Raw genomic sequence first — 27,272 nt, forward strand, 5'->3', positions numbered from 1 at the left:
TCAAGTTCTTTTCTATGCCTTAGAGAAGCCCTTGATGGTTACTCTTAATACCCTTTAGATATGGCTTAGGACGACATTCCAAAACGTACGTTCTCTCCCATGTGCACTATCAGCCTTGGGACATATTTATTTCTAGTGTTCCTATCAGACTAGAGTAATCCTAGAATGAGATTTAAAGGAAAAAAACCTGCTAGACCATTCACATTTATTGACTAACTGATGTGATATAACCTGGAATTGGTAATTCCAAATAAAATTCACATTCTAAACATGTGATGTTACTGCTGGCATCAGCTGATGCTAACCTGACCATGGGTTGACAACTGTTCCCCCATTGACCCTTCAGTTTGTTTAATAGCAAGTCCTTTGCTGCTTCGGTCATTCTCTCAGGAGATGGTCTACTGCCCTCCTTTCTGTACAATCTGGGCAAACCGATTGGTGATGGCAAGAGTTGTGTCAATGAAACGGTCCACACAGCTAGAGAGACAGTTTTCAGTGCGAGAGTCTAGGCGATTTCCTGGCTTTTCCACACATTTATCCCAACATAGCTCCATGAAGTGATGCACCTAAGGAAAAAAGAAAAATCACTGGGGTCTGCACATAGGCTCTAATTGTTTTATTTCTGTATTCAGGTTTCCATGACTATAAAACCATGGAATTCCTTTACTCTTTCTTCATTTCTCACCAAGATTTATTTATTTATTTTTTGCCAGTCCTGGGGCTTGAACTCAGGTCCTGGACACTGTCCTTGAGCTTGTTTTGCTCAATGCTAGGATTGTACCACTTTTTCTTTTTATGTGGTGCTGAGGAATAGAACCCAAGGCTTTATGCATGCTGAGCAAGCATTCTACCACTAAACCACATTCCCAGCCAGAGGGTAAATTTTTTTTGTTGTTGGTCGGTTATGGGGCTTGACTCTGGGCCTGGGCGCTGTCTCTGCCCTCTTCAGCTCAAGGCTAGCGCTCTACCGCTTCAGCCATAGCTCCACTTCCGGTTTTCTAGTGGTTTATTGGAGGTAAGTCTCGGACTTTCCTGCTAGGGCTAGCTTGAACCGCGATCCTCAGATCTCAGCCTCCTGAATAGCTAGGATTATAGGCGTGAGCCACCAGCGCCCGGCAGATGGTAAATTCTTGATGGGATACTTTATCATTCCCGAAGTAGCTAGCACCAGTACAAAATGGGAAGGCAGAACACTAACTCTGCCAGACCACTGCACTAATCTGAACCTGTATACTTGACACAAGGGTTAAAGGGGGGTGAAGGGGGGCAAATCACAGATAAACTCAATTTAGTGAGCTGGGTGCTGGTGGCTCACACCTGTAATCTTAGCTACTTAGGAAGCTGAGATCTGAGGATCATAGTTTGAAGGCAGCTCAGGCAGGAAAGTCTCAGACTCACCTCCAAAAAGCTGGGAGTGGAGATGTGGCTGAATGGTAGAGTACTAGCTTTGAGTACAAAAGCTCATCTGGCAGCATTGAAGCCCTGAGTTTATATCCCAAGACCAGTATCGATTTCTTCCTCAGAAAAATACACATACAACTGCAAAAAAAAAAAAAAGTTCCATTTTCAGAATGTTCAGCACCAGGTTTCTTTTTGCTCATCCCGAATGGACAAATTACTATTTACCCACGGAGATTATGTAAGGGATGGGTTCTACTAACGTCAAGGTCATACCCGGATTTAGTTCATAAGGGCCACGCACAGGTTCGAACCATACCCAAAAGATTCCAAAACCCTTGTCCTAAACCAACAAGTCCGCATCAGTTACTTAAGAACCCACTGATGGGAAGACATCGGTGTTGTTATGGCATTGCTGTCTAGTCAAACACACTGTGACACGACTCTCGAAAGCCAAAAAGGCACAGCGGATGCGTGTCTTGTCCAGGACACTCAACCTCCAAGGGGCAGGGCACGATGAGAACCCCGATCCTTGGGCCAGCTCCGACTGGTGGCTGGCTGAGTAGGTACCTATGCTCGTACGAGGCCCAAACCCCTGTCTTTTTCTTCTCGTGCAGCGCCTGCACCCGGGGCCCAGTCGGTGGGTACACGAAGACCACACCTGCGCCCCGGCGGGATCCAGCCCCCGCACCGCCGGGGCGCGGAGAGCCGCGGGGTTCCCCTCCACCCGCCAAGGGTGGTCCCGATCCTCGCACCTGAGCAGTGAACTGTGCTTTCTGCTGTTCGGCCGCCACCAAGCGCTGCAGCTCCGCTTCGTCCGCCTCACCCAGCTCCGCCATCGTCGGGGGAGAGCCCAGGACCTGCAAAACAGCGTGGGCGTGCGGGTGCTCGCGCGCATGCGCGGCAGGCGTGCCCCGCCCCCCGATTTCCGGGATTTATTTCTCCATCTCCTTACGGGTGGGAGGGGGGAGGGGAAGGAGAAAGGGAGGAAGGGTTTACAGCGTAACTACTTCCGGGTTGTTGGGTGACCTTGATTCCTGAGAAGCAAGATGGCGTCTCTGTTGAGGCTGAGCGTCCTCTGCGGAGCCCGAGGAGGCCGAGGTGAGGGGGTCGGGCCGACAGAGGCGTTTCCAGCAGCCTGTTCCCGAGGAGGGGGGCGGAGGGGGCAGGGACACAGCGCGAGAGAAGGGGCTCCCTGTTTGTTTCCGGCCGCTGAGGCCGCGGAGACCGTTGCAGCTCGCGAGCGCGTCATCCGTGGCCAGACCCGGGTGGGGACGCGGTGACCGGAGAGGAAGCTCTGGGTGGAAGTTCCCGGAACGCCGCGGTTAGCCCTGGCTGGAGGTTGACCGTGCCCCTGCGGTTCGTCACCGCACGACGGGCGGTGTCTCTGCCCCTAGTCGGGGCCCGCCCGCCCCGAGCCCGCGCCGGGCCGCCCCGTCCCCACTGCCTTCCCGGGGCCGCAGTCCTCGCCCGGGCCTGTGCCGCCCATCCCAGGGCGCAAGTCAGGCCGGCAGACACACCGCAATAAAACGGAACTGGCTTCAAAACAAGCGCTCGTCTCCTCGTGTTTCTTTAGAGAAGAAGTGCATACATGCAATGCACACAAAGCAAACACTGCTGTGCCGCACCGTCCCCAGAAAGGGCGTCGGGTGTGTGACAGCCGTGTTGGGGAAGGATTCTCCGTGTTCGTAAGGAGGTGTGCCTACACTTCAGTTTTGAGGATAAAGAAAGCCCAAGAAAAGAAACATGTTAAAGGAGCAAAAATCGTGATGAAAGCATTAAAAAACAAAAGCATGGTATGGGAGCAAGGCAGGGCAGTTAAAATATAGGATGAGGGGAGAAAGGTGTAGTGGCACGAAATCACAGACTTGATAAAGAATGTGACCTTTACCTGGTGGTTTTTGAAAGGTTGTCTTTTTTTTCCCCTTGTGTGCCAATACTTGGGTTTGAACTCTTGATGGGCTCCCCCTCACCTCCCACCACCACAATTGGAGCTCTACTACTTGATACATGCTTCCAATTTGGGCTTTTTTTTTTTTTTTGCCATTTCTGGGGCTTGAACTCTGGGCCTGGGAGCTGTCCCTGGGCTCGTTTTGCTCAAGGCTAGCACTCTACCACTTGAACTATAGTGGTACTTCTGGCTTTTTATGTGATTAATTGGAGATAAAAGTCTCAGGGACTTTCCTGCTCTAGCTGACTTCCAACCTTGATCCTCAGACCTCCGGCTCCTGTGTAGCTAGGATTACAAGCATGAAGTGTTCTTCTGTTTGGGATTGCATTTTACTATGTGATTCAGGCACGGCTCCCAACTCTTTGGCTCAAGAGATCTTGAAGGGGCTATTGAAAGTTTGATAGATTTGCAGTTTAGACTTACCATTGTGTAGTTTTGAGACTGGTGTCTTACTATGTTGCCCAAGCTGGTCTAAAACATGCAGTCCTCTAACCTCAGCTTCCTGAGTACCTGGAATTATTCCAAGATACCACAAGGGCAAGCAGTCTCTCTGCCTCCCCCACTTCGTTTTTTTGGAACCTCCAGCCTCTTGCATGTTAAGCTCATGCTCTGCTACTGAGGCCAGCTGGGGCAAAGTTAGTGAGACTATATCAAAAGCAGAATAAAAACAAAAGAATATAGAAGTGCAAGATGCATAGCTGTAATTACAAGTGTTAGCCACCATGCCAGGCCTAGTAGCCTTTTTTTATTTTTTATTTTATTTTTTTTGGTCTGGTTGTGGGGCCTGAACTCTGGGCCTGGGCACTGTCCCTCAGCTCTTCAGCTCAAGGCGAGTGCTCTACCACTTGAACCACAGCGCCACTTCTAGCCTTTTTTTTTCCTGCTTATGTGGTGATGAGGAATCAAACCGAGGGCCTCATGCGTGCAAGGCAAGCACTCTACCACTGAGCCACCTTCCCAGCCTGCCTAGTAGCCTTTTTTAAAAGGGGATTTATTCTTCAATAATTCTTTCAATAGCTATTTAGTATGACTTCAGAGTAACCCAGTGAAATAGGAACTGCCTTCATTTTACAGATGAGATTACATATTACCTTTGTGGCATATTTCATATATGCAGTATAAAATAGAAATAAGTGGCCTGCATATGCTCGTTTAGAAAGTCTCACTCCTTTGAAGAGTGCTTACAATCCCTGTAACATTTCTTCCCTCAGCTCTGTTCCTCCAAATCCCAGTGGTTAGACCTGCTTATGTCTCAGCATTTCTCCAGGATTCTCCTACTCCAGGATGCTGTGGAACAAAGCACATTCACCTGTCACCAAGCCGACATGGTATATATTCTCTCCAATGTTGCTGCTTTCTGGGCTCTGACCTCTGTCTCCTGAGTAGCAAGGATTACAGGCATGAGCCACTGGCACTAAGCTTTGCACTTTTTTTTTGTAACAATGGTGAAAAAAAAAACTGTGATCCTAAAAGTTGATTTCAGACTTTGCCTCTTTTTGAGTTGGCTGCTTTAACTTTGTTTTGGTAGAATGATAATACATTCCTTCCAAAGAGTAGAAGATGCAGATATACAAATATTGTTTTAAAGGAGTTTATCAGGCATCACTGGCTTATATTTATATCTATTCCACTCAAGGGTTTATTCCACAAAGATACTTTGTCTAGCCTCTAAGCAAAGTGGATTTATCTTCTAATCAAAACATGCAGGAAGGGAGACCCCTGTGTTAAAAGACTTCAGTAAAGGGATACAGCATCTCTCAATTACAGATTTTTATTCTTGTATTTTAGAGTTAAATTTTATGTGTATCCTGTTTGCCACTCTGTCATTTTAGGTGATTGTGCAATAAATGTTAAATGTGAAAAGTGTGTGTCTTCTCTCAGCTAAGATGAATTTGCTCTGCTTGTAGCTGGTTCCACAGCTGCATCTCTCCATTGGACTGGTGAGAGGGTTCTTGCTGTTGGCCTCTTGGGCCTGCTTCCAGCTGCATATTTGAATCCTTGCTCTGCGATGGACTACTCTCTGGCTGCAGCCCTCACACTCCATAGTTACTGGCAAGTACAGGAGTCTTTTCACTTCTGTGTTGGCTACTCAGTTGTTTGTTGTAAGCTTGTCTTGTGTATTGTATATAAGGAAGAAGTTGACCGAGATACTCAAGACATATTAAAAAACAAATACAAGCAAAACACCTTACATATCCATCACTATTATTGTGAGGTCGGAGGGAGGAAGACAGGGTCTTGCTGTGTAGACCAGGCTGGCTTTGAATTGTCCTGTGATCCTCCTGTTTCTGCCTCCTGTGTGTACTACCTCCTGTGTGCACACCCAGTCCATATCATGCTCTGGGGGTCCAGAGTTCAAGTCCCAGTAGTGGCACACACACACAAAAAAACAATTGCCCTTTGGGAAATTGAGTCCAAAGACTAAAGTTATCTTTATTATATATTAGGGTTATTTTTATTATATATTAGGAAACTCTTGATTTCTTCATTTTTATTTACCTTTATTAGCATGAATGCTTTGGTTTATCTCACAGAAAGTATAATTCCACAGGTAAAATGGTATACATAACCAGGGGCCAGTGGCTCACACTTACAAACCTAGCAACTCAGGAGGCTGAGATCTGAGGATCACGGTCCAAAAGTTTGTGAGACAATCTCCAATTAACTACCAGAAAACTGGAAGTGGCACTGTGACTGAAATGTGGTAGAGTACTAGCCTTGAACGAAAAGCTCAGGGGCAGTGCCCAGTCCCTGAGTTCAAGCCCCATGATTTTCTCTCCCCCCCCCAAAAAAAAATACATAAAATCCTTGAAAGAAGCAGACAGTTAATGGAGTGACAGATAATGACAGATAACCCTGTGCAGCCAAATTATCTGTATGGCCTTCTAACTTCACTTGTGATTTGTGTGTGTTTTGTTGTGATTTTTTTTCACTTTTTTATTTTTTAGGGGCCTTGGACAAGTTGTTACTGATTATGTACATGGGGATACGCTGCCGAAAGTTGCCAGGGTGGCCCTTGTGCTCTTCTCATCTGTAACCTTTGCTGGCCTTTGTTACTTCAACTATCATGACGTGGGCATCTGCAAGGCTGTGGCCATGCTGTGGAAGCTCTGACCTCTCACTTCATCCGTTAAGAATTGATTGTATGCACATTTGTCTCTGTCATGCCATTCAGCTTGCAGTAAAGAAATAACAGATGAGTACACTGATGGATAAACCTTCTCCTGATTACATGGTTATTTTCAGAATTTAATGTGGAGGAAAGATTTTAGAGGAATTAGATCTAAGAAACTGAGACTCCGTTTTGTGTTGTGGCAAGTGAATGTGTTGTCTCCCACCTCACAAAACTCATAGTGTCAGCAGTACGTATGGTAGGTTTTTTTGTTTTGGTTGAGGGTTTTTTTGCCTTTTAACTTATCAGTTTATCAATTTCTTAAAAGAATTTAGCTTTACTGCTATCAGTACGTAATAATACTTCTGTTTTTGTCCTGGAAATAATGGACAGAAGGAAAGCCTATTCATTCTTGAGTAAAGACTTGGCAGAAAATTGGGTGGTATATAAGTTTTGGAAGTGTCTTTCAGTTCTATTGATACTGGAATTGGTCAGATGTTCTATGGAAATTTTAAAATTCGAAGGTGCTTTATCTCACATGACAAATTTCTAAATGCTAGAAGGGAACCTGAGAGCCTCCCTAGTAGATGTACTAAAATTTAGGAACAAGATTTCCCCTGCGGATGTACTAAAATATTTCAGATTCCAAACAGATATCATCCTCAAAAGTAAGTAACAAAGTAGTTTTTCCACTGTGGGAATTGCTAATGAGAAAATGTACTCTATGAAAAGTTTTTTTAAAAAATAAATTGTATAATAAAAATATATTCTGTTATATTTTATGTATTAGCTGTTCCTAATGTTTTTGGTTTGGGGATTTTTTTGTTTTTTAGAGATGAAGTCATTGTTGTCTACATTATCCTCAAACTCTTGCACTCAAACCATATTCCTGTCTTAGTTTGTTGAGTTACTGGGACTACAGGAACCCTCTACCATAACTTTTTTCATTACAGTGAAGTGTTGTATCCACAGCTCTCAAACAGGACTGAATATTTAAATTTCCTTCTGGAGCTTAATTGAGAACAGACACAAAATACTATAATACAGGAAAAGAAATAGTAGGTGGAAACAGTAGGTATAAATTTGGTATGAGTATGAAGATTTAGTAATAGGAATTAAAATTCCTGGTGTTCCTGTGAATACCAGCCTTTGGAATTGTTACATTCGATATGTATTTAGCCTGGGCTAAGTTGTACTGTGAGGCTCGATGTTTTTTTCTAGCAATGTAGGTATTGACACTTAGCACTTTCAACTCGCCCTGAGGATTTTACTAGGATTTTACCTAGAAAGGGTATGTCTGCTCTTGAATGTCTGTGTGGAGGTTAGAGATGCCCACCCCATAAGGTGCCTCTGGTCTTGTCAGATTGAGGTGTGCATTGAGGGTTAGGAAGAGGGATTGTTTCAGGATAGGTCATAGGCTTCAAAAGGGCGGGACTCGAGTAGCAGTGGCTTACCATTTGGTGGTGGTGGGACTATTTTACCCTCGTGAGGGACCATTTCCCCAACTTTAATTACTGACTTGTCTAAGAGTTACTGTTATTTAATGATGATAAAGAGCAGATGGACTTTGAGTCAATTTTGCTGCTTTAAAATTCTCCACAGGTAGTGACCCCACTTAGTGTTCACATTCCCTCTTGCCCAGGCTCCCAGTATACCACTGTTCTGATATAGTGGTGAAGTGAAGATCCCCAGAATTAATGGGGAGGGCAGTGCCTACGTAACAGGCAACTCCTTCAGTCACTTCCAGCATCAGCTCCCAGTTTGGCTCTGGAAAGTGGTCAAGTGGCCATAAGCATTAGATGGTGAGAGAGAACTGTGCCCCAGGTTCCAGCTGAATTTTTTTTGTTAGCTAAGTAGGATGTAACAATACAGCAACAGAGAAAATGAGGCAAGAACTAAATGGTCAGGATTTTCTGAGGGTACGTAGGATCAAACATGTGATGACTTGAAGGAGTACTTTCAGGAAAGTTGGTAAGCCAGAGGCAGGAGGACAGGTAGAAGAAAGGGCTTGAATTTCAACAGTGGCAGAGGAAGGAATCAACTACTGAAGTATGAAATACACATTTATTCGATTCTGCTTGAGCCTACATAGCTTCCCTCCAACCTCTCCCTTTTGCTGAGCTTTGCTATTCTTGGCAGCTTCTCTGTACCACATAACAGACTTGTTCCAGCCTACGGCCTATATGCTGGATCTGCTCTTTGGAATGCTCTTCCTTCTGTTCTTGCTATAGGAACTTTGTCTTGGTCTTCATAGCTTAGTTTGACGGTTACCTCATAGAAAATTATCCACAGAGCATTTTTCACTGTGATACTTTGATCTCTAAAACCATTGTCTAGGCCTTATTTTCTCTCTACTAGAATGCAGCCTCCTTAGCTATAGTCTATTTGGTGAATCCTTAGTGTATTGCCCATGACTCAAAGAGCGTGGCCCATGGTGGGTGATCAATAACACTTGTTGGAATTTTGCAAGACACTGAAGTGATTGTTAAATTGTTTGCCTTCTGCCTGCTTGTGGGAGAAAATAGCATTTGAGCTTAAGGGAGGTACCTACCACAGGATGTAAGCATTACTCAGCAGAGTGAAGAAACTACCCTGCCCCTAACCTTCAGGCTGTTGCTTTCTTAAGGAGTTTATGAGCACCACCCATCAGTGACTGCCCTGAGCCTGTGCATTTAGGGACTTGATTTATGAATGTTGATGCAGTTGGCACATAAGACATTATGTACAGGTACATAATAGATATCTAAAAAGGAGTAGTTTTCATCCCTTGCCTGGGGAGAACCAACCCTGTTAGGAAGGGCGGGTAGTACCTTTCTAGCTACCGGGAGATTTGGGTGTGAAGGGTTATCAAGGTGGGAAAGGAGTGGCGAGCAGGTCCTGTGTCGTTTGTACACATTTTGTGCCACTTGAACAGCTGACCTCAGTCATCGTTGGTCCAGTAGGCATTGGCATTTTTTCTTCTATAGTAACCAGGACACACACACACACACTGGGTTGCTATAAAATGAGCACAATCCACAATCTCCATGAGACTTGTTCCTTTCCAGCAATCTTCCGTGTTATACTATAGCCAGAACCGTAATCAGATGTTGCCTGTTTGCACCCTCCAGCTAGTAGAGCCTTGGGACAAACCTCTTAAGTTATCCAGCCTCACATGGTTGTTACAACAGTCCAAAGTGGGCAGTATTAAGGCTCAGAAAAAAAATCCAAACACAAAAACTAAAAAGTTGAAAGTGTAGCATTGTATTTTAATTAACTGGTTATTTGTGCTGGTACTAGGGTTTGAACTCTGGGACTCATGCTTTTATTTGGCTTTTATTGCTTAAGGCTGGTGCTCTACCACTTGAACCACACTTATATTTCCTGCTTTTTTGCAAGTTAATTGGAGATGATTCATGTTTTGTTTTTTTCTTTCTGCTGGGCTGGCTTTGAACTGTGATCCTTAGACTTCATAGGAATGAGCCACCAATGCCAGGCTAAAAATGTGTGTAATTTTAGTATCTAGTTGTCATTTTGCACAGTGAACATTACAGAATTATCCTCATAGTCATCAATTCTTTTCAAAATAGGCTTGAAAAGTTTACCCTCTTGTTTACAAGCTAGAAAGTATCCTTTATACAATGAAGACTCAAATTGCATCTTATCATCATGCCCTGGAACACTTTTCTGAAAGAATATGATATCACTCTTCGTATCATAGATGTTAATAGGAGGTTCCATTTCCTATAAAGAGAAATAAAAAAACTTATTTTTTTAAAGGACAGGAACAATTTAAAGACATGGAGTTTATTTTAGAAGTATGGTACTGACCATAAATAAAGTAGTTTTTTTTCTCCCTCTCAAGAATTAAGGCAGGGGAGAGGGAGTATAATTCCTAGTCTCCTGTTCTTTCTGTTTTCTATGACTCAGCATCATGGGATGTACACATGGGTGCAGGCCTCTTGATTCTCCAGTCACAGGATGACCCCCCTCCCTTATCAAGGAGAGTCCGCATCTGCTTCAAATGACCTGGAGGTCTAGCAATGACTGTCACTTCTCTAGTTCGTTAGTTCCTGTCTTCTCCAACGATATGGCTAGCCACCCTAATGTCTTCTATAAGCCTAGATAGCTCTAATTTCTGACTCAACTGTGAGAAAGTTCTTGTCAGGACATTCCAAGAATCTCAGAGCCTTTCAATGGAGGCTGGATCTTAAATGTAGAATGTGTTTCTAGAGCTGAGTTGCTCCACAGCCCTGCTGTGCCAGCTCAATCAACAGCCTTTGTCTTTCTCTCCCCGCCAAACATGCTGGCTCATAGCAGTCTGTCATTTGTGCCCTCAACAGTCTACCTGGCCAGGCCTTGTTTGTCTCAAAGGTCTGTATGTCCCTCCCCTAGAAGAGGGTGTTGTGACTGAAACTATAACCTTGCCAGCCATCTAACTGTTGCTACCACATTTTCCTATTGCTACATCATGTTTGCTTTCAGGATGGGCTAGAAAAGGCAAGACTGCCTGAGGTTCTTCCACGTTAATCTTGAACCAGATGATACTTTGGACTGCATCTTGACCCCAGGGTAGCAAAGATCCCCATGATCCTAAGGACTGATGGAGAAACCCTAGATTTAAAATAGCATTCTATCCTACTAAGACAGATGACTGTGGTCATACTCCCAATAAAACCAATTATAGAATTGATATTCATAACTCTTTTTTGGGGGGGGGGGTCTGGTCGTGGGGCCTGAACTCTGGGCCTGGGCGCTGTCCCTCAGCTCTTCAGCTCAAGGCTAGTGCTCTTCCACTTGAGCCACAGCACCACTTCTGGTTTTTTTTCTTTTTGCTCATGTGGTGCTGAGGAGTCGAACCCTGGGCCTCATGCATGCAAGGCAAGCGCTCTACCACTGAGCCACCTTCCCAGCCCTGATATTCATAACTCTTGACCTTTATCCTTCACCAACAAGAGTTGGTCCTGATTTGGTGACAATATAAACCAGTCCCTTCCATTGGTATCTATTTCTGTAGTTGACTACAGCAAACAATTTAGAACTATACCTTAAATTGCACAAGTCAATTTGAGACGAAGCTGAAGTCTAATATCTAAATGAGAAATAATCCTTAGTTGAAATGTCAAAAGCTCTAGTAGTAGGACCAAAGGAAATGAGTCTGTGAGATCAAACCTAACACAGAAAGTTATAGTTGAAGGTGGGGCATGTGGATGGGTAGAACAGGTGTCACATTTAAGGCAGAAAATTCCTGGGATATTCCTTAGTCTGGGGTAATGGACATTTAAAGCTACCACTAGGCAGAGCTGCACCACAACTGAATGTGGAAAGGATCCTGGTGTCTTTGGGAGTACCTGAGGATTCTGGTGGTTGTGTGTGTGTGTGTGTGTTTGTGTGTGCTAGTCCCGAGGCTTGAACTAAGGACCTGGGCTCTGCCCCTGAGCTTCTCTGGCTCAAGGCTAGACCACTTGAGCCACAGTGCTGCTTCTGACTTCTGATCAGTAAGAGTCTCATGGGCTTTCCTGCCTGGGTTGGCCTTGAACTGTGATCCTCAGGTTTCAGCCTCTTGAGTAGTTAGGATTACAGGTGTGAGCCACCAGCACTTGGCACAAAGTTATATTCTTTACATTGGGAGGAATTGAATCAGTTTCAGGGAAAGTTAAACTCTATTAAGTAATTAACCTAACATCTATTCTTTTAGCTGTCTTTAATTTAGACTACAAAATCTTAGTGAACCCTGGCCAGACCCGGTGTATATGTAAAAAAAAACCCTTGAACAAAGTCCTCTGGGTAAAGATTCTTTCCCACAAGAACTTTACAGCTAGTAACTAACAGAGAGTGGTGAGAAGAGAACAGCAGCCAATTGCATCTCATTATCTGGACCTGGGCTAAGATGACCACTGCTAAGGTGCTGCTCCGTGGAGAAAGGAAATAAAAGAGAGAAGGCTGATATGGATCCTAGCCTACACTTCCCTCTTTTCTTCTCTCTCTTCTCCTCATTCCTCCCCTTCCTTTAATTCTCTTTCCACCCATCCATCTAATTAATATTTACTAAGTTTCTTCCAGAAGTACACTTGTTATGAAGCTAATGAAATTTCAAGGTTAGAGCCACTCTTGTTCTTTTCTAAGGCTCCCCCCCCCCTCTCTATCTGTCTTTAATTTCTAAGTAACTAACAGAGTTCATATCTCTGGCAATATTGTGTTCTCTTTTATAGGGCCACCAAAATCGTACAAGCTATAGATTCTTTGTGTGTGTGTGGGGGGGGGGGTGTCATGGGGCCTGAACTCTGGGCTTGGGCACTGTCCTTGCACTCTTCAGCTCAAGGCTAGTGCTCTACCACTTGAGCTACAGCACCACTTCCAGCATTTTCTGCTAATATGGTGTTGAGGAATTGAACCCAGGGCCTCATGCATGCAAGGCAAGCACTCTATTACTGAGCCACCTTCCCAGCCCTATAGATTCTTTTAAATGGATTTGCCCCAACTCCTGTGTTCTAAGCATAGTTTCATCTTCTTTGACACTTAGTCCCTCTCAACAAGACCCTGTGTGTGGTTCAGGCTTGGCTTAGCCCAGGTAACTCAGAGTCTGCCTCTGCAGCTAACTCAGTTTCCCTCCATCTCACACAGCTTGAACTTGGCCCTCTCCTTCCCTCGGCTTCTGCTGTTCCATTTGCATGCTTAACCCCTTCTATTCCAGGGCTCTGATGTCATTCTGATAGCTAAGCTCACAGCCTATCCGGCCTATAGTTGGGAGTCAATCTAATTCTAGTTAGAAGGAAATGTCTGGAGGCTATTATCTGTTGCATATGCACTGTTATTATTTGGTTTTTAGAGTGGCTTTTTTGGGGGGAGGGGGCAATTCTAGGGTTTAAAATAACCAAGGCCTTGCACTTACTACATAGGACTTACTCTCTTAAGCCATAGGCTATTCTTTTTTTTTTTGCTAGTCCTGGAGCTTGAACTCAGGGCCTGGGCACTGTCCCTGAGCTTTTGCTCAAAGCTAGTACTCTACCACTTGGGCTACAGAACCGCTTCCAACTTTTTCTGTTTATGTGGTACTGAGGAATCAAACCCAGGGCTTCCTGCATGCCAGGTAAGCACTGTACCACTAAGCCACACTCCCAGACCCCACAGGCTATTCTTACATACATGTATCATTTGCACCTACATTTTCATACATGGATTGGTGTTCTTCTGAATATGAAGCAAGTGCGTCCCCGTCAGTCCTAGAGGTCATAACGTTATCATAGTTAACTACCCGTTTCCATAGTTCTCTGTTTCTTACTCTAGACAAAAGATTGAAATAATAGCTGCATTTTCTAATTTTGTTGATTAATTTGCCTAAAAACAAAGTAATGCTCAGTCTTACCTTAAAGGTAATAGTTTTGTTCTCACAGGAGAGAGTGTAAACTTTGTTATTTTTTGCAGAGATGGTCACAGCAAAACCTCTAGCTTCACTATCTTTATACATTTGTATTAGTAATATGGTCTGGGATGCATTATCTGAAATAAACAATAAGTGAGATCACAAATGAGACTTTTTTAAAGCAATAAGGCAGTTTCAGGGCTCCAGGCTTGCTAAGCAGGCGGTCAGTCTACTCTTAAGCCACACCCTCAGCCCTTTTTGTTCTGGTTGTTTTTGAGATCAGATCAGTTTATGTCTTTGTTTTTGCCAGAGCTAGACTGAACTGCTATCCTCCTGTTTATGGTACCTGCCCTAAACTGGAATGACAATTGTGCCCAACAATTTTTTTTTTTTTTTTTGCCAGAGCTGGGTGGAATCTTAGTCCTTCTAATCTCAGCCTCCTTTATAGTTGGAAAGACAGGTGCACACCACCTTGGCCACCTGTGACAAGAATCAACATTTGTGGAAATTTAACAAAAAGAGAGTCCTTAACAGATCAGCTGCCAATCCTGCACTCTAAGACCTTACCATACAAGAGAAGTAAACTATATATAGCTAGCCAGATTTATTTTTTTGTTTGGGTCCGGTTGTGGGGCCTGAACTCGGCCTGGGCACTGTCCCTCAGCTCTAGCGCTCTACCACTTGAGCCACAGCGCCACTTCCTGCTTTTTTCTTTTTTGCTTACATGGTGCTGAGGAATCGAACCCAGGGCCTCAGGCATGCAAGGCAAGTGCTCTACCATTGAGCCATCTTCCCAGCCCCAAGCCAGATATTTTTTAAAAGACACTAAGGCTTATGTTGTAATCCTTATGTTGTAACTCCTCAGGAAGCTGAGATCTGAAGATTAAGGCTCAAAGCCAGCCTGGACAGTCTAATCCTTGAGACTTTTTTTGGGGGGGGTGGGTTCGGTCGTGGGGCCTGAACTCGGCCTGGGCTGGGCCTGGGTGCTGTCCCTCAGCTCTTCAGCTCAAGGCTAGCACTCTACAACTTGAGCCACAGTGCCACTTCTGGCTTTTTTCTTTTTGCTTATGTGGTGCTGAGGAATCGAACCCAGGGCCTCAGGCATGCAAGGCAAGCACTCAACCACTGAGCCACCTTCCCAGCCCATCCTTGAGACTTTTATCTTCAGTTAACCAGCAAAAGGCTGGAAATGGAAGTATGGCTTAAGTAGTAGAGAATCAGCCTTGAGTGAAAAACCTTAGGGAGAGCTGAAGGCCTTGAATTTAAGCCCCTGTACCAGTACACACATAAAATAAAACAACCAATAAAATAGATTTGAACATCAATGACAACCAACATATGACAACTTTTTGAGCTTATAAATATATTCTGAATTCTAAGAGTTTGTCTTTACCTTTAGAGTGCTAAATATTTTGAGATCCACGTTAAAGTGAAAGTGCACATTCACTACTTTTTTTTTTTTTTTGTCAGTCATGGGGCTTGAACTCTGGGCCTGAGTGCTGTCCCTCAGCTCTTCAGCTCAAGGCAAGCGCTCTACCACTTGAGCTACAGCGCCACTTCTGGTTTTCTGGTGGTTTATTGGAGATAGGAATCTCACGGTCTTTCCTGCCTGGGCTGGCTTTGAACGGAGATCCTCAGATCTCAGCCTCCTGAATAGCTAGAATTACAGGCGTGAGCCCGGCCACATTCACTACTTCTATCTGGTCCCAAAGTGTGATTTAGAATTCATTATCTTAGGAGGCACAGCAAATATGCGCACTTTCTAAGGCACTCTGATTTTCTGATGGGACACAGACTCCATTAAAATGTTGTATTTATGTTTAATTTTCAAAAGATATCACCTGCATTTTTAGCTGAGATTAAAGATCTCACTCTATAGAGATCTTATACAGTAAATAAAATTAAATTAAGGACTGATGATCCAAATGTTGGTTCACAGCAATATGATCTCTAGTGATTTTTTTTTTTTTTGGTTGGTTGTGGGGCCTGATCTCTGGGCCTGGGCGCTGTCCCTCAGCTCTTCAGCTCAAGGTAAGTGCTCTACCACTTGAGCCACAGTGCCACTTCTGGTTTTCTGAGTGGTTTATTGGAGATAAGAGTCTTTTGGACTTTCCTGCCTGGGCTGGCTTTGAACAAAGATCCTCAGATCTTAGCCTCCTCAGTAGCTAGGATTATAGGCGTGAGCCATCAATGCCCAGCTCTAGTGATGTCTTTAGTGCACCCAGTATTTCATCTCAACTAACTATATGGATGGTTAATGTTTTTTTTTTTTAATGAAATTGTTACTTTTATGACTTCTCATCTCAGATTGGGTCTGGCATAGAAAAATGCAGTCAGTACAATGGAATGGGAAGAAGTAGCTAGTAATCTCTGTGTCTGCAAATAGAAGAGCTGAGGGACAGCGCCCAAGCCCAGAGATCAGGCCAGCAAAAAAAAAAAAAAAAAGAAAAAAAAGGAAATACCTCTACAGTCAGAGTCGGGCATATCCTGAAATACAGGCTTACGTTCCTGGGTAATGAGGAGAACTTGATTATCCAGATTTCGTATGATTGAATATTTAGGTTGTTCAAGTTGGCCGAAATAATCTGATTCCAGGTCTTCTGTAATACACATTAAATTTTATTAAATCTTATTTCCTTTTCTTGAATAGATAGACACACTATACATTTCCCCCTCTAATCTCTTCCTCTCCTATTCAACTGAATCTTATAGCTTATCATTTTATCTAGCTCATTCACAGTATTTTGAATCCTTAACTCATTTATCTTTTCACTACAAAACACCAGAGCTGACTGTTAAGTGCTGCTCATGAGCAATTGTACAGATACTTGAATAGGTGCCATTATGGCACCCATCAGGTGTCAGTACTACATTTCCCGATTGTATCTTCCATAATCCACAGCTGCAAGTTCAAGTCTTCTTCACTTTCATCAGATCCTCTACACTATCACTTCTATTTCCACTTTCAGAAAACTACTTCCTGCTATTCTCCCTACTTGCCAGGACACTCTGTCCCCCAAGAGCCTCCCAGGCATCATCCCAAAGCACTTGCGAGAGATGTGGTTGAAGAAAGGTGATACTACTGCCTTTGGAAAGTTCTCATACATCAATCTCCTTTTTCTATGCCTTTCAGAGAATCCATGGATTCCTGCTAATCCTAGGACTTAGATAAAATCTACTTTGCAGCTTCCAAGAGCTAGATGTAAAGGTTCTCATGTGTTTCCATTATGGTCATCTTCATTCCTAATGTTGTGGAGTCTGAAAATTCCTTTGGGAAGGCTGGCTTCCCAAATGGATAGTATCATATGGACAGCTTCTCCCTGCTCATAGTGTATGTGTCCTAAACAGCTATTTATTTTACAAAGAAAGAAAAATATATTTATACTTTACCATCATTTTCAGCTAAAGGGGGGAAAGAGAAAGAAAATACGTTAAATTAAATATTTCAAGTCCGCATTCCTCCCTTCCCCTACTCTTTGACTACTCTGTCCCGCCACTCTCTTTCTGACCCCTGTGTGATGGAGATGACCTTTATTGACTCCATCAGAAACATGTAATTATCCACAAGGTCCATACAATGATGCTCATGAGAGTTTGTGTATTCTCAGGTAAGTCAGATACTTACTCTTATTTAAACTGAAAAATGTAAATCTTAAAACTTAAAATCTTAGCTGTGTCCAGTGGCTCACACTTGTAATCCTAGCTACTCAGGAGGCTGAGATCTGAGGATCATGGTTCAAAGCCAGCCCTGGCAGGAAAGTTTGTGAGACTCTTTTTTTTTTTTTTTTTGTTGGTTGTGGGGCTTGAACGCTGGGCTTGGGCACTGTCCTTGCACTCTTCAGCTCAAGGCAAGCGCTCTACTGCTTGAGCCACAGTGCCACTTCCGGTTTTCTAGTGGTTTAGTGGAGATAAGAGTCTCACGGACTTTCCTGCCCAGCCTGGCTTTGAACTAGACCCTCAGATCTCAGCCTCTTGAGTAGCTAGGATTACAGGCGGGAGCCACCGGCACCCGGCTATGAGACTCTTATCTCCAATTAACTACCAGAAAACCAGAAGTGGCGCTGTGGCTCAAGTGGTAGAGCCCTTGCCTTGAGCTGAAGAGCTGAGGGACAGCGCCCAGGCCCAGAGTTCATAGCCCCACAACCGACAAAAAAACCAAAAACTTAAACTCTTAAATCTGGGATTTAAGAGTAGCTATTACATAGAAACAGCTAATATATAGAAATTTTATGATTTTACAAGTGATAAATTTTACTATTTAATGATTAAATAGGAAGATACCTAAGAATATTTTTTTATCACAAGCCAAATTGCCCATGGTAGGTTAATTATAACGAATCATTATCTATCTATCATCTATCTATCTATCTATCTATCTATCTATCTATCTATCTATCTATCTATCTATCTATCTATCTATCTTTGAGGACAGGAGTTTAAATTCAGGGTTTCACTGTTAAAAGATGGGTACTCTCCTGCTTGAGCCATGCCTCTGTCTGAGAATCACTTTTTATCAAATGCATTTACATAACATGGTATAATTCACCATTAGGGTGGTAGAACTTCTGCTTTGCAAACATGAAGCCCTGAGGTTGGACCCTAGTACCAAACAGAAAAAGAAGTATAAGTCAATTGCAGAGCTCTAGATTTAGGCTACTATGTATAAGTTCCCAATTTGCTTTGGGAAATAGTATTTCCTCAATATACACACTTTTGTGGGGTTTTCATAATGATGATGATCTACTGCTCATCAAAGTCCCAAGCCATTTGGGGGGACAAGGTGGTGGCACCTAGGAAATGCTATGGTTACTTTCTAGAAGTTTGATTTCTTTTCCAGAGATGAGTCAATAATATTACAATGAGTTTTGGTGACAGGAAGTCACTTAATAGTCACTCCCCAGCTTCTTTTCTAGTTGAACATAGTTACCTATGTGTATTATTTCTCATACTTACCGATGAAGTAGAGCATACCATCAGTAAATTTCATTTTCAGAAAGTTGATGAAACTGTCTTCTGGAGGGACAGCAGCCATCTCTACCTATGGAGAGCAAGAGTGATGACTGCTCATCTTCTAGAGAAGTCTTTTACTACAACCTGTAATACCTCCAGCTTCAGAAGTCAGCTTAACCCTCAGGATGCTGACCAACACTCTGGATCTTTAGTAAGTGCCACAAGTATCTGCTTGTAATACTTGTTTAAAGGCTCTCTTACAAACAATTAGATGTTTGGAATCAGGAAAGCATTTTCTAATGACACAATATTATAAAGGATGAAAAGCTGGGCACTGGTTGCTCATGCCTGTAATCCTAGCTACTCAGGAGGCTAAGAACTAAGGATTCAAAGTTCTAAGCCAGCCCGGGCAGAAAAAGTCTGAGAGACTCTTGTACCCAATTAACCACAAAAAATTGAAAGTGGAACTTTCAAATGGCAGAGTACTAGCCTTGAGCAAAAAAAAAAAAGACGGGGCGGGGGAGGTGGGAGGGAAGGGACAAATTGGGAGAAAATGAGGGAGGGGTGGCAGTGTTCAAAAAGAAGTGTAACTGTAACCCCTCTGTACATCACTTTTACAATTAAAAATTTTGTTTTTTTTAAAGGTCAGGGACTGTGCCAGACCCTGAGTTTAAGTCCTAGAACTAGCACAAAGAAAGGATAAGGACAAGTGGCTCTATTGAACTGAATTACTATTCTAATATTCTTTGGGAAAATACCAACATTTTATCCATGTAAGTATCCATATAAGTATAGCAGCATCTGACGTTGTCAGAAACACATCTAATCCTACCATTTTTTCTAGGTTCTGGTTCTATTCTGCTTCTGGTTCCATTCCTTAGAACCAATTATTTCCCATGGATGAGAAGCTGAAGGTTCATGACTCCACTAAAGGTTAAAGGCAAAACAGTGAGCAAAGTGGTGTTTTTCTAGGTGTTGACAGTTCACACATGCAATCCTAGCTACTGGGGTGGTAGATATCAGTAGGATCATGGTTAAAGGCTAACCCAGGCAAAAAGTTCACAATAACTCATCTCAGTCAATAGTTGGGTGTTATAGCATGTGCCTGTTATCCATCTACTCAATAGTATCTTGATTTGAGGTCACCCAGGGCAAAAAGGTTGTGAGAGCCCATCTCAATCAGTTAGTTTAAAAGTTTAAGGCAAATTGAAGGGACAATAATATAACAAAGGAGGCAAAGGTTGCAGAAATACATCTAAAAACTTTACAAAAGCCAAACCAACTTTAAGTGATACATGCCTGTAATCCCAGTAATCAGGATGCCAAGGCAGGTAGGTAGTGAGTTTGAGAGCAACATGGGCTATATGGGGATACTTTGTCTCAAAATAATCTAAAAAGCAAAAGAACCATGGTTAGAGTGATTAGATTGTGAGTGTTATGAGGGCATTTCCTTTTTCTTTTCTTCTCTCTTTTTTCCTTCCCTTCTCCTCCCTCTCTTCCTCCCTCCCTTCCTTCCTCCCTCCCTCTCTCTCCCTTCCTATCTCTTCCTTCCTCCCTTCCTCTCTTCCTTCTTCTCCCTCCCTCCCTTTCTCCCTCCCTGTTTCTTTTTCTCTCTCTCTCTCTCCTTCCTTCCTTCCTTCCTTTCTTTCTTCCTTTCTTCCTTTCTTTCTTTTTTCTTTCTTTCTGTTATGGGGCTTGAACTCAGGGCCTGGGCATGTGCTAAGTTCTTATATTCAAGGCTAGTGCTCTACCACTTTGAGCAACAGTTCCACTTCTGGTGTTCTGGAGGTTAGTTGGAGATAAGAAGCCTGCCAGACCTGGCTTTCAACTGTGATCCTCAGATCTCAGCCTCTTTAAGTAGCTAGGATTACAGGAGTGAGCCACCAATGCCTAACTGAGAACATTTTTGTATTCATCTTCCTGGCTTTGTTGCTTAACACAATACTTGTTATGGTATCAGAATTCAGTTGAATTCAGTCAGAATTCAGAACTAGGAAGGAAGACATTTGTTAATCCAGGACTTTTCTGATTGGCTATTAGTTGGGGGAATAATGATGAGAACGGGCTTTTCTGCTTCAATATTATAGAATGTACACATCCATTGAAATAATTACTCAAGTAGTAAGGGCTAAATGAATAGCATTTTACAATGGGCATGTAGTTGAACCATATGTAGATATAGGTAGAGAAGTACAGTTACCTGAAAAACACTAAAGAAAAATACTACAAAAATACTATTGCATTCATCCTTGACCTCATTCATCAGTGAATTAGGGAGTCCCACTATGTCTCAGGAATATATACAGAAATGAAATACACAGAAATGAAACTTAGCTCTTATACTCACAGTGACTCAGACACCAGTGGGTGACAAACACATGGTTACAAAAACAGCAGAATGAGTTTTGTAAGAGCTGCATTTACAGATGACCCTCCCTGGTAGGCCTGGTGAAGACTTCTCAGAGGAAGTGATAACAGTGTGGTTTGGGGCAGCATCTTCAGGGAAGGGAAGACTTCCAGCAAAGCCAGAACAATGACAGCAAAGGCCAGGACAGAAGGAGGGTCAGAGAAGTCAGATTCATTGACTCCTCATCATTTCTCCTGAAGTAATGCCAACATAGTCACATTTTACAGGAAAGACTCATTTCTGAGGCTCTTACTTTACTTGGGATTACTTTTTCCTTGGGAACAAATGTAAAAACAGAGATGAGATATTCTTGAAGTACAGGTACCTTCAATCACCAAAGTGTATGTTTGCTTTCTTTTTGTTCTCTTTCTCAGCATTACTTGTAGTGCTTTGTACAGTGCTTTGGTCATACCGAATCTTGGTGTTACTTTGGCCTTTTAAATCCTGTTTAAACTAGTTTTTGTTCCAATTTATATCATTTTTTTGGTTGTGAGGCTTGAACTCAGGGCCTGGGCACTGTCCTTGAGCTCTGTTTTTGCTCAAGGACAGCACACTATTACTTTGAGCCACAGCTCCACTTCTGGTTTTCTGGTGGTGAATTGGAGCTAAAGGTCTCATGGACTTTCTTGCCCAGGCTGGCTTTGAACTGCAATCCTCAGATCTCAGCCTCCTGAGTAGCTAGGATTATAGGTATAAGCCACCAGTACCTGACTTATAGTTTTTAAAAAATTTTTATAACACTTTAAAAAATAACATTATCAGATATAAAAATGGTTAACATTATTATACTAAAAAACACTACATTAATAGCCAGTGTGTCTGTAGGACTTCTGAGCTATTTAAAAAATAACTGAACTTAATACTAACATGTGGGCAGATAACTCCACCAGGTTTGAGACAATTCCATGTGGTAATAGTGTTAATGTTTTACAACTCACTTGGAAATCATGCCATTATAGATTAGGTATTTAATCCAAAAGAACTGATATAAAGTAAGACTAATATTATTGTTATCTTACATTTTTTTCTTTTCCTAATTTAGTTAGCAGAAAATGCAACTTGCAATGTTGACCTGGGAAGGAAAGTCTGATTATAAAGAGATAAAGAAGGCAAAAGAGATGGAGGTAATTTTTTCTTTTTAATCCTGGAAAAATAGTGACATTTTGAGTAGGAGAAACATATTATTAAAACTATGTTTTAAAAAGCTCACTGTGTCTGGGTGTATGTAATCCTAAACTGATATCAGAGGATTGCAGTTTGGAACCAGTCCTGACAAAAGAAAGTCTGTGTTAGCCAGGTGTCCAAGGTTAATGCTTGTAATCCTAGCTATTCAGGAGGCTGAGATCTGAGGATCACAGTTCAAAGCCAGCTCAGGCAGGAAAGTCCATCTCCAATTAACTACCAAAAAGCTAGAAATGGCACTGTGGCTCAAGGTGGTAGAGTGCTAGCCTGGAAGCACAAAAGCTCAGGAACAGTGCCCATGCTCTGAGTTCAAGTCACAGGCCCAGTGCTCTGTCTCTGTCTCTCTCTGTATCTGTCTCCCTCCCCACCCCACCCCCTTTCTCACACACACAGACTAAGTCTGTGAAATTTTGTCTCTAATTAACCATCAAAATTCTGGCTAGGGCTGGGAAGGTGGCTTAGTGGTAGAGTGCTTGCCTTGCATGCATGAGGCCCTGGGTTCGATTCCTCAGCACCACATAAGCAGAAAAAGCTGCAAGTGGTGCTATGGCTCAAGGGGTAGAGCACTAGCCTGAGCTGAAGAGCTGAGGGACAGCACCTAGGCCAAGAGTTTAGACTTCACGAACGACAAAAAAAAAAAAAAAATCCGGACAGCTGTGTATATCACACTGTGAAAATAACAATACAAAATTATTAAAAATGCTGGACAGGGCTAGGAATGTGGCTTAGTGGTAGAGTGCTTGCCTAGCATGCATGAAGCATGGGTTCGATTCCTTAGTACCACATACACAGAAAAAGCTGGATGTGGCACTGTGGCATAAGTAGTAGAGTGCTACCCTTGAGCAAATGAAGCTCAGGGACTGTGCCAGGCCCTGAGTTCAAGCACAAAGACCTGGGTTTGATACCCAGTACTGAAAAAAAGTAAAACATATGATAGAAGCTGTCCATCAGTGGCTCATACCTGTAATCCTAGCTATTCAGGAAGCTGGAATCTGAGGACTGTGGTTCAAATCAAGCCCAGACAGGAGAGTCCATGAGACTCTTACTTTCTTTGTTTTTTTTTTTTTTTTTGGTCTGATCGTGGAGCCTGAACTCTGGGCCTGGGTGCTATCCCTCAGCTCTTCAGCTCAAGGCTAGCGCTCTACCACTTGAGCCACAGCACCACTTCTAGCTTTTTTTCTTTTTGCTTATGTGGTGCTGAGGAATCGAACCCAGGGCCTCATGCATGCAAAGCAAGCGCTCTACTACTGAGTCACCTTCCCAGCCCGATTCTTACTTTCTTCTAACCAGTAAAACGCTAAAAGTGGAGCTGTAGCTCAAGTGGTAGAATGCCAGCCATGAGTGAAAAAGCTAGGGGACAGTACCTAGGCCCAGAGTTCATGCCCCAGTAATGGCACAAGAAAAAAATGTAAATGAAGGGCTTTCAAGAGGAAAATTAATGTGACAACAAAAACAGTATTGTGCTAGGAATGTTGTTTTTCTTCCTTCCTTCCTTCCTTTCTTCCTTCCTTCCTGCCTTCCTTCCTTCCTTCTTCCCTTCCTTCCTTCCTTCCCCTCGCCCCCTCTCTCTTTCCTCTTCTTTTTGGTAGTTAGTGGGTTAGTACTCAAGGGCTACCTGAGTATTTCCTAGGCAGTCATTGTACCATTTGATCTATTTCCCTACCCTTCATTTTGACTTTAGTGAACAGTTATATTGTCCAGAAGTAAAAGTTCTATACTCAGGTGGCTGATATCTGAGGATCACAGTCTGAAGCCCACCTGGGCAGGAAAGTCTATGAGATTCTTAACTGTAATAAACTACTCAGGAAAGCTGGAAGTGGCACTGTGGCTCTAAGTGGTAGAGCACTAGTCTTGAGCACAAAGAAGCTTAGGGACAGTACCCAGGCCCTGAGTTCAAGCTTCAGGACCGGCAAAAAAACCCCAAAAAGTTATATGGAAGAGTCAGAATTTAATCTTATAAGCAATATGAAAACACTGCAGGGGGTAAAAAGATATTCTGAAGGAGGATTCAATAGCACATGAATAGCAGAATGTAGGCAAAAAATAAAGAGAAACTTCAGGATACCCTAAAATTTTTTTTGTTGTTGTTATTCAACTTTAAGTAGAGATAATGTCAGTTATTTCCTTATTGTGAAATAAAAGTCTCCTGGAAGTACTGCCCTATTATTCAAAGGTAGCCCAGCCCATGGGTGCTGCTCCAGATGCTAATAAACCTTGTGCAAACTTTTGGTTTGCTTTGAATAGAATTAATTTGGACTACAGAATTCCTCTAAAGAAAAGCTTATTTATTATATCACTTTGCAGCAAGGATTCTTGGAGGTTTACAAAGTGAAGACATGTGCTAACAATTCTAGGCTGTCATTTTTCCTTTTTACTCTCCTGTCTCCGAGGTGTACGGAAGTTTACTAGAGCCTAGATTCCAGGCGGCATTGCAATAGAGAGCAAGATCATGTAGACGAAAATCCCACTATCTTCTATTAACCAGACATCCAAGAGATTTGTTAAGATAAAAATAACCTATTCTTCCTATTGAATTTTTTAAGAATCCATAGCTTGCTTTAATTAAGAATGCCCTTTAAAAGAAAAAGAACTAAGCAACCCCCCAAACCCTACAAAAATGCAAAAACGAAATAAAAAGGAGAAATGCAAAAAGGAAAGAAACAAAAGCAAGAAAACAAACCCCCAAACATACAAACAAAAAATCATTTATGGGCTGAGGACATAGCTCAAGTGGTAGAGCACTTACCTAGCAAATATGAGGCACTGGGTTCTGTCCCCAGCACTGGGGGAAAAAAGTGATTTAGATAACATGATTGATTTATTTAAAGTAAGTTATAAATATTTAAAAAAATTCTCAGCTTTACTTTCTTTCTTTTTTTTTCAGTCTGGTCGTGAGGCCTGAACTCTGGGCCTGGGCGCTGTCCCTCAGCTCTTCAGCTCAAGGCTAGCACTCTACCACTTGAGCCACAGCACCACTTCTGGCTCTTTTCTTTCTGCTTATGTGGTGCTGAGGAATGGAACCCAGGGCCTCAGGCATGCAAGGCAAGCACTCTACCACTGAGCCACCTTCCCAGCCCCTCAGCTTTACTTTCTTTACAGTAAAGTGAAGTAATATAATAAATAGCCTAAAGACATAAACATTCTTCAGGGTACCGAATAATTTTTTTAAAAGTAAAGGGGAATGAGACCCAAAAATATGAGAATCTCTGACCTGAAATGAAAAAAAGAGAAAAGGTTTCTGCTCTGGCTCTGCTTATATTCCTCATGCTGTTCCTGACTACCTGTCTTAGTTACATGAACAGTTTTAAAGTTCCTTCAGTAGCTTTTTAGCTACCTCTGATAGTCATGCTTCAGATTTTAGATAAAGAGGAACATTCTTACCTGTGCCATGTTGTTTCCAGCAAGAGGAAGAGATCTGGAAAGTTTGAAGTGTCTTCTTTTCTTGAGCCTGTCGTGATAGAAGGTGAAAATCTCTTCAACAGCCAGAGCAGGAATGCAGAAAACTCAGAACTCCTTGCTGCCAGGCAGGATATAGCAGCTGTGTCAATGAGGAAGAAGGTACTGTGAGGGGAGGAGACTGCCCAGGCACGCCTTGGACCCGCCTTCCAATGTTGGCTCCCTTCCAGTGCAACAGGACTTGCAGCAAAATGTTATAAACAAGGACCGGTGTGTGTGTGTGTGTGTGTGTGTGTGTGTGTACATGTGTGCACGTGTTCATGCGCACAGTTTTTTTGCTCAAGGATGGCACTCTACCAAGGACCGGGGTGTGTGTGTGTGTGTGTGTACATGTGTGCACGTGTTCATGCACACAGTTTTTTTGCTCAAGGATGGCACTCTACCAAGGACCGGGGTGTGTGTGTGTGTGTGTGTGTGTGTGTACATGTGTGCACGTGTTCATGCGCACAGTTTTTTTGCTCAAGGATGGCACTCTACCACTTGAGCCATAGCCCCACTTTCAGTTTTTTGGTGGTTAATTGAATATATACATAGAAATATATTTTTTAAGAAAATAATTTCTTATGGGCTGGGAAGGTGGCTCAGTGGTAGAGCGCTTGCCTTGCATGCCTGAGGCCCTGAGTTCGATTCCTCAGCACCACATAAGCAAAAAGAGAAAAGCTGGAAGCGGCGCTGTGGCTCAAGTGGTAGGGCGCTATCCTTGAGCTGAAGAGCTGAGGGACAGCACCTAGGCCCAGAGTTCAGGCCCCACGACCGGACCCAAAAAAAAAAAAAAAGAAAGAAAGAAAATAATTTCTTATATAAAAATGAAGTTGGGGTCTGGCCCTTTCTAAAGCCTGAACTTCTTTAGAAGTATATTTGAAAAAAAAAATTTAAGGGCTGGGAAGGTGGCTCAGTCACTGGTAGAGCGCTTGCCTTGCATGCCTGAGGCCCTGGGCTTGATTCCTCAGTACCACATAAGCAAAAAGAAAAAAGCCGGAAGTGGCGCTGTGGCTCAAGTGGTAGAGTGCTAGCCTTGAGCTGAAGAGCTGAGGGAGTGCCCAGGCCCAGAGTTCAGGCCCCACGACCGGACTGCCCCCCCCAAAAAAAATTTAAAAAGTGCATCTGCTTAGTTGGTTAGAAGTATCTTCATTTCTTACCTTAGTCTCTCTGTGCTGAGACTTTCTGGTCACCTTTCAGTGCTAGAAGGTTTTTCCTTATCTATTAGTACTGAATGATTGTTTATACTGGACTAATTTCTATATTATAGTCATAATACCTAAAATCTATTTAAAAAGTAACTTTGTTTTGGAAAGAATTTTTCCCCAGTACTTTCCTTCTTTCACACTTAGACCTCATTCAAGTTCAAAATGGTCTCAAACAATAATTGATAGAGGACACTCGCTCTATTTCTCAGTGGAACAAAACCAATCTGCTTTATCCGTTTTTTTTTCCTTTATCTGTCGTTAACAATTGCAAATCATGATTCATGCCA

The 27,272-nt window shown here is 42.8% G+C and overlaps 3 protein-coding genes across 5 annotated transcripts; 1 reads left to right on the plus strand and 2 right to left on the minus strand.

Moving 5' to 3' along the window:
* Positions 1-183: 183 nt before the first annotated feature.
* On the minus strand, positions 184-2,301 carry Timm8b (translocase of inner mitochondrial membrane 8 homolog B (yeast)). The gene is made up of 2 exons (XM_013009694.1): positions 2,154-2,301; positions 184-566 (listed from the first exon to the last, which is right to left on the minus strand). Exons 1-2 carry the CDS (start codon positions 2,235-2,237, stop codon positions 399-401), a joined length of 252 nt encoding a protein of 83 aa, XP_012865148.1. The 5' UTR covers positions 2,238-2,301; the 3' UTR covers positions 184-398.
* Positions 2,302-2,395: 94 nt separating this feature from the next.
* On the plus strand, positions 2,396-7,247 carry Sdhd (succinate dehydrogenase complex, subunit D, integral membrane protein). The gene is made up of 4 exons (XM_013009693.1): positions 2,396-2,499; positions 4,561-4,677; positions 5,257-5,401; positions 6,298-7,247. The coding sequence occupies exons 1-4, from the start codon at positions 2,448-2,450 to the stop codon at positions 6,461-6,463; spliced, it is 480 nt and encodes a 159-aa protein (XP_012865147.1). The 5' UTR covers positions 2,396-2,447; the 3' UTR covers positions 6,464-7,247.
* A 2,617-nt stretch (positions 7,248-9,864) lies between these two features.
* Il18 (interleukin 18) lies at positions 9,865-25,860 on the minus strand. 3 transcript variants are annotated; one of them, XM_013009582.1, is made up of 6 exons: positions 25,724-25,860; positions 18,757-18,837; positions 17,194-17,205; positions 16,266-16,403; positions 13,807-13,940; positions 9,865-10,184 (listed from the first exon to the last, which is right to left on the minus strand). In XM_013009582.1, the coding sequence occupies exons 2-6, from the start codon at positions 18,833-18,835 to the stop codon at positions 9,963-9,965; spliced, it is 585 nt and encodes a 194-aa protein (XP_012865036.1). In that variant the 5' UTR covers positions 18,836-18,837; positions 25,724-25,860; the 3' UTR covers positions 9,865-9,962. The 3 variants fall into 3 exon arrangements, with proteins under 3 accessions (XP_012865036.1, XP_012865035.1, XP_012865034.1); XM_013009581.1 differs by having other exon boundaries at positions 16,266-16,400; positions 18,757-18,841; XM_013009580.1 differs by having other exon boundaries at positions 18,757-18,841.
* Between the last annotated feature and the right edge of the window lie 1,412 nt (positions 25,861-27,272).

This window comes from Dipodomys ordii, unplaced genomic scaffold (assembly GCF_000151885.1).
Source record: "Dipodomys ordii isolate 6190 unplaced genomic scaffold, Dord_2.0 Scaffold10, whole genome shotgun sequence".
NCBI lineage: Eukaryota > Metazoa > Chordata > Mammalia > Rodentia > Heteromyidae > Dipodomys > Dipodomys ordii.